Below are 12,510 nucleotides of genomic sequence, written 5' to 3'. Positions count from 1 at the left end.
GGCATGGCATGGTATGGTATGGTATGGTATTGCCACCCTTACTTCTGCGCTGCTGTTGGGTGCCCGGCTAACAGCCGCTGCTCTCCAGCCGCCCAGATCTGAAGGCAGCACAGAAGGGGGACAATACTGCAACCCCCCTAAAATAACCTTGTGACCCCCTGCAACTCCCTTTTCGGTCAGGCCCCCCAGTTTGAGAAATGCTGGTCTTCCCTGTGAAATCTATATAGTATAGGGTAAAAGCACACAAAAGGCCAAATTTCATGGTCCACGGTCCAAATTTTCATGGCTGTGAATTTGGTAGGGCCCTAGTTATGCCATTGGAAATCAGGGATTTGTAGGAGTGATAATGGCAGAAAGTCTTTGTTGCTAGCCCTGATATCATAGCTCTAAGATATTAAACTTTAAATCATCACTGAATCCTCAGTCTTGTATATCTTTTGTGGCACTGATCCAGCACTGAACAGAATAAATCCCTGACCTCACATCAGTATAATTTTCAATCCCAGAACAAGATCCACAGGACTGTTACTAGCTGGACATCAGATGTTTGATAAATGCACGCTACTAACCTTGTTTGTTCTTGGGTTTAACATCAGCGGTTTGCCTTTTTCTTTTGTGTGCACGGTGCGACATGCCAATGCACAGGGAGTGGCAACTACTCTTAATCGGGAGAGCATTTCTTATAGTTCACCTGAGAAAAAGGAAATGAAATAAATCAAATATAAAAATACTTAACCACATGTTCACATTTCTATGCCTGCTAACATGAGAGGGAGAAACCGATACACATCAGATGGTTATAAGCCTAGGACTCCCCAGGCTAGCACTAATAATATTTTGTGGCAGCCAGGAAGAAGAAAGTGGAGAATATTTCTGTAGAAGAGAGGAAGGGGGTCCTCACAACTATGCTGACGTGTCCATAGTGCACTACATAGACCCTCTGACTTGGGTCTGTGGCTTGAGCTGCATGCACATGGCAAAATGGCTTGGACCTGAGTCTCAGTGGGACTTGGGTTCTGATCCACCCCCTACCAGGATCCTAAGACCCGGATCCTGAGTGCTTGCTGACCCAAGTCAGACTGATTTGCGTGTGGACAGAAGCGATGCTTGGGCTTAGACTTGAGTCAGAGCCCGGGCTTAGTGAGCAATGTAGACATACCCTGAGTCGACAGAACGTTGGAAAACTGGTACATTTATTATTGTACAGGGGACTGTATTCAGTCAGCATGTGCCACGAATTACCCGATATTTGCACCCTGTACTTAGAATAGAAAACTGCTGCTGACCAGTACTGACCTTTTAATGGCGACCAATAAACTTGCCACCAGTGTAAACACCAAAGAGGAGAGAATTATACAGGATAGTACAGAAAAGAACAATGGAGGCTGAATGTCAGGAAAAACTTCCTGACAGAGAAAATATATTGGCCTCTGCAATAGTCTCCTAAGGGAAGTAATGGAAACCCTGTTACTTAGCACATTTAAAACTAGACTAGAGGAAAAACTAGTAAATGTAAAAGAGGCAATAAACAAGATAAACTAACAGGTCTCTTCCACCTCTAGACTCTTATTTCAGCCCTTAAAAAATGGAGCTCTGCTGGGACAACTGGTGGGTACGCATTTCTGCAGGGTGTAATTTTCCAAAGCCTCCTTGTAAGATCCTGTTAGTGTTACCTTACAAACCTAGAGCCCAATCCTATGAAGTACTGAATGTCCTCAGATCCCATTCGGTTCAATTATTATTATTTGGATTGTGGTTAGATTGCAAGATCTTTGGGGCAGGGACTACCACTTACACATTTGTACAGTACCACTTACACGTTTGTACAGGTCCTGGCCTGACAGGCCTTTAAGTACCACCATAATATAAATGTTTAATAATAATTGTAACCCCAGAGACCCAAAATAGGGTTGTGGCCCACTGTGTCAGGAACTGTACAAATACACACAAAGACACAGTCTAAAGAGCTTACAGATGAAGGATGTAGTGTTGATAATCCTCAGAACTTCACAGTATGGGGCCAGAGGTAGCAGATTTTTGATACATTTTAATGCTTTGCTCCTGTGTTACATCAAACCCAGGCTTTCCCAGTCAAATACAGAGCTGGGTTAGCTTTCACATGCACATACATTTGCTTTCATAAGGCACATACATTTGTTCAAGCGAGCAATAATATGCTCACAAGATCAAAACTGAATAATAAGCTGCACAGGGAGCCCTTACCTAGTAACAAATTCAAAACTATCAAAAGGAGTGTAAGCCATTTTTGAATAGTGAAATGCTACCTGGTTTGGTTTTATAAAATGATTTATAGGAGGACCACAAATTACATTAGGGAACGACACTATCTTAATCAAACATAACTTGAATATTTGTAGCAGAAGTTATGCCTTTTAAATTATCTAATCAGCTGTTAAACACTATATGATGGAAGGGAAATACCATATAGTATAATCTCATAACAATTTCCTTGAAAACCGTTCAAAAGTATCTAACAAAATGCTTAGGAAAATTATTTCCCACTCTGCCCCCCCATATTTGGATTTCTTCATTGCCCACAGAGTAGAGTTACAAACACCAGAAGTACCAACTGACTGGTCAACCACACACCTTATTTGGAACCGGAAGTACACGATCAGGTAGCAGCAGAGACCAAGAGAAAAAAAAGAAAAAAAAAAAAAGGCAACTACAGTACAGTACTGTGTTAAATGTAAACTACTAAAAAAAACAAAGGGAAAGTTAAAAAAAAGATTTGACAAGGGAAGGAAACTGTTTCGGTGCTTGTTTCATTTAAATTAAGATGGTTAAAAGCAGCATTTTTCTTCTGCACAGTAAAGTTTCAAAGCTGTATTAAGTCAATGCTCAGCTGTAAACTTCTGGAAGAACCAGAACGTTTTGTTCAGAGTTATGAACATTTCAGAGTGACAAACAACCTCCATTCCCAATAACGCTGATGTTCTACTGTAGCAGAACGCTACCCCTATTTACACAGCAACTGTACTCTGTTTCTCAATCACTGCTCCTTTGTTTGTATGTATGTGCCTTTCACTTTAAGAAAGTGTGATTTGAAGCACATACGTGCAGTGGGTTTGTTGTAAAGTACATTAGTTTAGTGTTTGTAGACAGGGTAATGGAAGTCTTGTTAGTATTAAAAACAAATGCTGCTTTTAACAGAGTAATTCCTCACTAGGTGGTGGTGGACTGAACACAGCTGGCCTGTCAGAATTAATCAGCAGTGCTGACAAAAATAACTTTGTAAAGAACAGGGTCTGATAAAACAAAATTAAATTCATGCTACAAACTGTCATCATTTGGGCACGGCAAATTCAATTCTGAGTACAGTTTAAATTCTAGCCACTTGTTTACCATTATTATGCAATTTCAAATTAATGCTCTATACATATGAAGCCAAAATTATTTGAGATAGCAATGCAAAAGTAACATTTAATATACATCAGCATTCTCTGAGGCTGGTTTCAATTTGTCAGTACTAAATATCTTAAACAAGGAACTATAATTAAGCCAAACCCAACCTCTTTCCTGTAACTGAATTCGATCACCTCACTGCAACAAATGAGCACTTATGAACAAAACAGTACTCCCTTTCCTCTTTTGAATGCAGGAGGTTTAATTCCAGGTACTGTATATCCCAATAAAATGGACTAGTCATTTTTTTTTTGTCCTGGACTCTGCTTCCCCAGATCTATTACTTATTCATTTCTATTTCATCCTATCTCTTTTATCATTCCCCTGAACTGACCTCCCTTGTTCCATTCTCTTCAATTCATTTCCACATTTCCAGCTCACACGGACCTTTGCATTTTAAAATAAAGGCCTAAATCTTGCTCCACAAAACTCTTTGACTTCGATGGGAGTTACAGACATACTTAAAGGCAAAACTTAACCTTAATTTTTTTTTAAATATAAATGAGAGCCAGAGTTATTTACTGCTTTATAAAAGTTTAGTAACACAAACAGGCCCATGGGGCAGACCCTCCAACTGAGAAACTGCAGGATTGAGCCTCTATAAAATTACATTTTGTATTTGCAGTACAACAGCTGTTCAGATGAAGAACAATCACAAGGCAGTGCTAATACCTTTTAGACAGTTTGTAAGTGGGTGCTGGAAGGGTTTGTAGAAGAGTGTTTTTAAAGAGGGATCTGAGTTGAGGTGGTGATGTTTTGCTACATAAGACAACCAGAAAAAGGAGGGAAGTCAATTGTGGGAAAAAAAAATATATAAAAGGAAGTGAAAGCAGAGATGTAAGCAGAGGTGCAGTTCTGAACAGGGATAAGAAGAGAGAACACAGGAACCGAAAGAGGAATAACACGCCATCTAAAATCTGCCAGCATAATCAAAACTAGACTTTTCCCTCCCCTTTTACCTTCAGTAACTGATAGTACAGTAAGCAACAGCCCTAAACAGAACTGTGTTATACAACCAGATTTGATTCAATATAGCCAGTAATTTTTAGCACAATATTGCTTACATTCTGTGTCACTGTTTAACTGCGTCTACATTTTTCAGCATATTGGATGACCGTTTTCCTCCGTGGAGTATCTTATCAGGAGGCATCTGGCCAGTTCAAACTAATTATTAGTATTATACAAGTGCACTTATCTAAGAGCAAATGTTTTTGTTAGTACAATTACGGATTTGTTAAATTTCAAAGGCTGCTTTTAGGGAAAAATATTCATTATACTTTTATAGGTACAATTACATTCCCAATTGAATCATGTAGTTCACAGAGCCAATTAAAGCAGTCTGCTTCAATTAACATTGACGCTTATCTGGGTCACGAATTACAGCTTTAATACTTAGTAATATGTTTCAGCAGAGTTGCAACTCATGTTCAAAGGCTTTGCAGCCATCCCTCAGTTTCAACGACAACTGATCATAAAAATAATATTTCAAGTATTTCTTCCTATACAAAACGTCAGAGTGCTGGGATAGCAAATTAGTACAAATTTCCTTTAATATACAGAATGCACTTATCAATAACTAGAATCAGTAATAAACGTTTATTTTAAATATCGGGTGAAACTCTTAATTTAAAGGATTGCACAGGCCTCGCTAAGCTTCCTGAGTTTCTAGGAAAACAAAATGTTTATTACATAGCAGTACCACCTTTGGCCCAGCCAGCGTTGTCACATACAGCAGTAGCAATTGTTTTGTGAATCTGTACAGTCCTGAATCATGGCTAAGTCCTTTTTTCAGTTTAAACCAATTTTTACTGAAAAATTCCTGGGTTTTACAAGTATTATTCATTTTTTTTCTGATTTTCACCCTACGTTTGTAGCTTTCAAATTTATAAAAAATAACTTGTTTTATTAGGAAAATACAATACATTGCATGAGATATATATATTACGATAATACATTAGCCTGTGTGTATATGCAAAGCTGCCTGTTGAAGTAAGGCTATGTATTAGTCTAGAAGATGCACACAATAAACCAACAGGCACACACGCAAGCTCTGAAGGGCGTGTGCATCTGAACGTACTGATGAACCTCATGCCCATCACATACACATTTCAAGCTGATAGCAGATAACAGTTTAAAGATTTTACATACTAAAACGGGAAGAAAATGAAAATCTGTATCAGAATACGTTTCAGAGGACAAGGAAATATTCGAAAGTTTAAAAAAAAACAAGAAAAGGATGAAGTTGAGTGTATGCACTGCAAATGGTGTGGCCCAAATATTAAATGTTAATATTTGTAGGCTAATAGTTCCAAGTCTACAACATTAAACTGTTTATTCAAATGAAAAGTTTTATTTGGGGATTAGAGGTGTATTGTTTTCTTAAACTCAGAGGTGGCACAGTGTTCTGAGTTCTGTTTCAGTTCTGCAATAAACCACATTGATGAATGGAATTCAAAGCATTAATCTACGGAATACCTTTCCCCTGTCTTTCCAGCCACCAAAATAAACCCCGATATTTACCCAGAAAAACTATTAATTTTTTTGCACTGATTTTCACCCATTTTTGTTGTTGTGGTAATAAACACTGATAAATTCCCAGGAAAAATTAAATAAAGTAAGAACTGAAAACAAAGGGCCCTAATCATGGCACAGGCATGGAGGTTTGGGGTATTTTGTTAACTAAACATGGCTGATCTTCCCAAGTATGACTCTCTCTCTCTCTCTCTCTCTCACACACACACACAAAGCAGACTACAATTCTGAAATTGGGCAAGTCCCAGGTCTGAACGCACTTCCCTTTAGGTCTTTTAAAAAACAAACAAACAAACAAAACTTCCCTCCACCTAGCAGATTCCACCAGGGTTACTTCACTTGGAGGAAAGTGCTTTGCTGAGTGCGAGATATGGGGCAATTTCCATTTGCCTTAAGGGTGGCCTTAAATTACATACATGTATGTATAAGACAGCCCAGAGTTCATATTTGGGAATCAGGTGTTCTGGATCCTATTCCATATTCTGCCACTGATTCATTCGGACACTGGGCTAGTCATTTCAATGTTGTGTGCCTCAGTTTCCCCAAATACAGAATGGGGATATTTAGGTACCTGTCACAGGAGTTACAACACAATTTTAACTGACATCTGTAAAGTGCCTTGAGATTCTCAGATGAAGGAAGGTACTATGGAATTAGGAAGTATTATACAATGCATTTGCAGATGCTGACTGTCTCAAACAGCAATAGTAAACAGGCCACCGGAGACACAGGTGAATTTTAGACCTCTTTTTCCCTCATCATTGCGTGGCCAAATCAATCCAATAGTGGGTCTGTAGCCTCCAACAAGGGAGGAGAAACATTAAATCTAAAGTATTTATGCGGGGAACATGCCTCTGACCTACACAGTTTGAGACATTCAGCGCAGGAAATGCCCACCAGTTCAATTAAAACAAACAAACCTGCAGGACGCGTGTGGACTTAACTTCTTGCAGCATTCGATATAAGCTGGAGTTCTCACAGTCCAAATAGAAAGAAGTACTAGATTATAAGGCTATGACTACAATACAGACCTTACATCGGCACAGCTGTCCCGATGCAGCTGTGCCACGGTAAGGTCTCCCATATAGCTGCTCTATGCCGACCGGAGAGAGCTCTCCTGCCGGCATAACTAAACCACCCGCAACGACTGGCCGTAGTCATGTGCATCGACTTCTAGTTTTCCCTGAGGGTGCTCCACCCTTGCTCTGCCATGAGGCCTCACCCCCACTTCACCTCTTCCCCCAAGGCCCTGCCCTCATTCCACCTCTTCCTGCCCCCGCTCCACCCTCTTGAGGCCCCTGCCCACCACTCACTGCTCTCCCTCAAACCCCTCCCAGATTAGCTCAGTGGGGGCACAGCCAAACAGCTGTGGCTGGTGGGTGCTAAGCACCCACTATTTATTTCTGTGGATGCTCCATAGTTGGCACCTATGGCGGTGGCTATGTCAGCGGGAGAGCGTCTCCCACCCACACAGTGCTGTCCAGACTGGCGCTTTTGTCATTGAAACTTGCGTTGGTCAAGGGGATGGTTTTTTCACACTCCTGACCGACAAAAGTGCTAGTGTAGAGAAAGCCTATGTCTAGCGATATCGAGAGACTCATAAAAGCTCTTATCTCACCACACAATGTGAGAGAAGTCTTTAATAGAGTAACTGATCCAGCAGTTACTGTTCTGGAGTTCTTAATACAATGATCTTATTAGGTTCTAAAGCAGCCTTGCCCAGCGCTATTTTGTGGAAGGTGCTGTTCTGATTTAGGGCTCAATCCTGCAAAGGCATGTGCTTAACTCTATTACCACGAGTAGCTCCACTGATTTCAATGGGAAGACTCATGGTAGGAAAGTTAAGCACTTGCATAAGCGTGTGAAGAACTGGTGCCCTAGTCTGAAGAATTCTCATAAGGACTGTGGATGGTGAACTGCCCATGAGGCTTCCTTCAAGCGTGAAGGGCCTTAACCCAGCAGAACCAGCATGGTTTCACTGCGAAAAGCGGGGTGAGGAGAGAGAGCAAGTTTCAGAACAATATTCTGAGGTATTCCCTGGGACTCCCAGCACTGCAACTGACAGGGGACACAGTGAGGGAGGAATGGAACAAAACCAGAGAGGATCCATGGTCATTGCTCCCTTCTTTTCCAGTAGCAGTTCCATGGCTACCCTGCGCTTGGAAGAGAAAATACTTTCCTGCAGAAAAGCCCAGAACAGAGCCTAACCATTTGGGTTGCATGCTAAAATTAGATGTAGCCTAAATAGGAGCAACATGGGAACGATTCACAGTTATAAGTAAGGCTCAGTCATTCCAGACATACTGAACAGCCAAATACTTCTTTTTAAAAAGTGTTCCCCCCGAACAACAAAAAGACTCTAAAAACACATAACTAAAATTAGACACTAGCTCATGCAACAGTTCAAAATGGTTCCTTCCACTGTTACTGTTGAAATGGAAACTTGTGTTGCAATCTAACAGAACATTTAATGAGCATCCACCAAAGCACAGCATGCTAAGGCCCCATTGTGTTTGGTATTGTACAAACACAGAACAAAAAACAAATGACAGTCCCTGTCCCAAAGAGCTTACAATTTGTAGTCTCATCACATTCTCGGTTTATATGAGACAAGCTTCTAGTTTCTTGTCAGGTATCACCTACCGGATTCATATGACACCACCGTATGTTATTTCCAAGGAGTCATGATGAGCACAGAAGGCCCATACCAAGCTCATGATCACACATATGCAGTGATGAGCTGCCAAAATCTTAACAACCCGTTCCCTCCTCACCCCACGAGGGGGTCATGGCTCACCCCCAGCCCCCAGGACTCCTGCCCCATCCAACCCCTCTGCGTTCCTTGACGCCCACCCCCCAGACTCCTGCCCCATCCACCTTCTCCCCTGTCCCCTGACTGCCCCCAGAACCAGGCAGGAGGGTCTCGTGGGCCACCGTAGTGGGTGCCCACCCCGCCCCTAAGAGCCAGAGGGACCTGCCGGGGGGCAAGGTGGGGAGTCCTGGCGGTGCTTACCTGGGGCAGCTCCCAGGAAGCATCCAGCAGGTCCCTCTGGCTCCTAGGGGAGGGGGAGCAGGGAGAGATCACATCAAAAGTGGAGCCTTAGGTGCTGACTCTGTGGGTGCTCCAGGGCTGGAGCACCCATGGGGAAAATTTGGTGGGTGCAGAGCACCCACCGGCAGCTCCCCGCCGCCGGCCCCAGCTCACCTCACGTCCGCCTCCACCCCTGAACGGGCGACCGCGCTCTGCTTCTCCGCCCCTGCTTCCTGCAAATCAGCTGTTGGCGCGGGAAGCCGGGGCGGGGGCTGAGAAGCAGGCAACGGCTTCGCACTCAGGCCCAAGGAGGCGGAGGTGAACTGGGGCAGGGAGCGGTTCCCCTGCACGCCCCCCAGGTTACCTGCTGGTGCGCGGGCGGCCCTCCTCCCACCCCAGCTCACCTCCGCTCTGCCTCCCTGGGCCTGAGTGCGAAGCCACCACTTGCTTCTCAGCCCTCCAAGGCTTCCCGCGCAAACAGCTGATTCATGGGAAGTGGGGGCGGAGACGCAGAGCGGGGCGGCATGTAACTCAGGGGCAGAAGCGGAGCGGAGGTGAGCTGGAGCCGGGGAGCTGCCAGCGGGTGCTCTGCACCCACCAAATTTTCCCCGTGGGTGCTCCAGCCCCAGAGCACGCACGGAGCCAGTGCCTAAGGTGCCACTTTTGGCCGGTCGTTAAATTTGGAAGCCCTTTTAGAACTGGTTGTCCCTCGCCGGACAACTGGTTCTCAAAGGGCTTCTAAATTTAACAACCCGTTCTAGCGAACCAGTGTGAACCAGCTCCAGCTCACCACTGCACATATGTACATACACACATCAACAAAGCAGATATTCATTTGTCACAATGGTAACATTTTTCTGGGACAAAGAATAGTTCTTCTACCATAGCTTCATCCATATCACAAATGCAGTAGAGTTTCCTTTAACTGACTACTGGTTAATGCTATTACTTGACTTTCTCAGTTTTACTCAAGCAGAACACAAGCATCTAAACGTACAGTGTAATAATAAGATGAAATTTAACAGGAATGCAACAATGGCATTTCAAATCATCACTGACATTTCTTTTACCAGATAGACAACAACAGGTCAAACCAAGGCTTGCAGAAGCTAGTTCTAAAAATATCAACCGGCCTAACATTTCCTACTCAAAGCCTGCATCAGCATTTCCACTAATTATGAACTTTTACTTTCAACGCTTTATGGCTCTGCCATAAAAATTCACTCCAGGTTCAATGTCAGCACGCAAACTGTCAGCTCAGGGACAGGGCTTCAGATATTTCAACAGTATCTAAGCTCTGTGTGTTTTCACAGTGGCCTGACTCAAGAGGTTTCTATTTACAACAGCAAAGTCTTGCAACTCATTAGTTTGTCGTTTTCATTTTCACTTTTGCTATTTTGGAAAAAACAACACATGAATAACCAACCCATTTTACTGTGTTAACAACATACATCTTGCTTCCTTTCATAAAAAGATTAAGTTGTTCACAAGGAACCCGCCCGTCTGGGGGACACACTCCCTTCCTAGCTGAGCAGAGGGAATATTCGACACCAGCAAGAGATACAGAAGACTGCAAGCGGTTTAATTTCAAGAGGCGGCATTTGAATGGAGTAGTTTGCAGGAAGTGGAGCGAGAACAAAGCCGTTGTGAGCAGGAGGAACGGTACTCTCCCTAAAGGGGAAATAATTTCCAGGGCAATCTAATTGCAGAACCAATTTGCTCTCCAGAGGCATTTTGTGAGCAAGCCATCCTTAGGCAGGGATGGTTTAGCAGTAGCAAGACACACAGAACCCTTATCATCCTACATCAATGTGAACATGGCCTATAGGTGTAGCAGCGATGCTCCTGTTACAACAGGACGGAGCAAGCAGACAAGCAGGATTTATTATAACAGAACTGCTCCCTCAGAAGTGCTGCCTATGATGCTGGTATTTGTGAAGCCTGTGACTGCAATAACAAACAACAACAACCCAGGCTTAATCTTGACCACAGCAGGAACCAAACACTGTGGCTCTCACCCATGCCCCACACACATCAGGGAGCAGACAGATGCCCCAGAACAAGGCTCCTAAGGAGGAAGAGATTCAGGAAGGAAATGACCAGGAAACAAAGTCTTGTACAAAATGCCCAAAAATGGGGCCTTAAAAGAGTTGTAATGCTCTTAATATTGAAATGGAAAATAATTACCAGGGCAGGAGCTACTACCTCTTCCTCCTCCTGCTGCCCTCTGTGTGATGCTGCCCCAGGACTTGAACCTGCGTTAGTCTCTGCACCAGCCAGCACCTCTCCTCCGCCAGAGATACTTCTCCCTCGGCACCGTGCACGGAATGAAACAGGCAGGGCAGAGCCTGGGAGGGACACTCCAGAGGGCGGGGCGTTCCCTCTGACTGACAATTCAACTCAACTAGTGAGAGGCGGCGGATGGATGACGCTCCGCTACTCAGCTCTCGACGCCGCCGGCAGGGAGGTGGGGCTGAGACAGGGAGGGAGGGAGCTGCTGCTGGAGATGCTAATAAGGCGAATAGGGACAGCCAATCAGCGTGCGAGATGAGCAGGGACACGGGGGGCGGGGGAGGGAGATGTTTTAGCCCCGGGTCCATGAAGAACCCAGCCAAGGGTGGGGGAAGGCTGGTGGGGCTAGTTGCAGAGAGATGGGAGAGGGACGGAATAGGGGTGGGGATGGGAGGGTGATTATGGAGTGGCTGGGGGACTGAGGTGGTGGCAGGTGGAAATGGAGTGGGGTGGGGGGAGAATCTGGGGCCTGAAGGGGTGCAGGAGATGTGAGACTGGGGTGGTGGTGTGGAGGGGCCAGGCATCGAGTGGACGGGGTGGGGGAAGGCGTTACCCATATTTCATGCTGTGCTATGGCTCATGTGCATTGCCCTCACGCTGCACAAGCCCAAATGTGGGGTGCAGAGAGGGACACAGTTTCATTATTCATGCAGGGAACTTAAAGCGAGGTAGAATTCCCGCTGTTTGTAAACACAACGCTTTCTCAGTTTCAGGGTTCTTTGGTTCTGATGGAAATAATTTTTGATGATACAAGTGAGAGGACATCACAGTGCATGTAAGGTAGGGAACTTCAGGACTAAAACAAGGGGCATGTGAGAGGTAGGAGTGTGAAGCCTCTCTGGGTTCATCCAAACCAAGCCAGCTTTAGACATAAGTAAGGCTGTATGTCTGTCACGGAGGTCGCAGAAGTCACAGATTCTGTGACTTTCCACGACCTCCATGACTTCTGCAGCGGCCAGTGTGGCTGACCACAGGGACAGGTGCTCGGGTGGCCGCAGGACATCAACACCGGCTGCTGCTGGAGCGACCCCCGCAGCCAGCCGCTTGGGCAGCCCTGCAGTTAGCTGCACTGGCTGCTGCCGGAGCAGCCTGGGGGTCAGCTGCACCAGCCGCTGCTCTGGCAGCCCTGGGCAACTGGCCCCAGGGACTTCCTGAGCAGCGGCTAGTGCGGTGGCCCTGGGGACCTCCTGAGCAGTGGCCTCAGGGACCATCTGAGCAGCGGTCTGGGG

At 44.8% G+C, this 12,510-nt stretch overlaps 1 protein-coding gene across 1 annotated transcript in view; it reads right to left on the bottom strand.

Moving 5' to 3' along the window:
* Window positions 1-11,326, bottom strand: part of ME2 (malic enzyme 2) — a 44,812-nt gene extending 33,486 nt beyond the window's left edge. Inside the window, exons 1-2 of the mRNA XM_074952364.1 lie at window positions 11,177-11,326; window positions 570-691 (exon numbers count right to left, since the gene is read on the bottom strand). Coding sequence (XP_074808465.1) covers window positions 570-677 — 108 coding nt within the window. The 5' untranslated portion in view covers window positions 678-691; window positions 11,177-11,326. The remainder of the gene's footprint in view (window positions 1-569; window positions 692-11,176) is intronic.
* Window positions 11,327-12,510: the final 1,184 nt, after the last annotated feature.

This window comes from Natator depressus, chromosome 5 (genome assembly GCF_965152275.1).
Source record: "Natator depressus isolate rNatDep1 chromosome 5, rNatDep2.hap1, whole genome shotgun sequence".
Classification (NCBI taxonomy): domain Eukaryota; kingdom Metazoa; phylum Chordata; order Testudines; family Cheloniidae; genus Natator; species Natator depressus.
The sequence above is the reverse complement of the archived record's forward strand: the minus strand, read 5'-3'. Positions and strand labels throughout refer to the sequence as shown.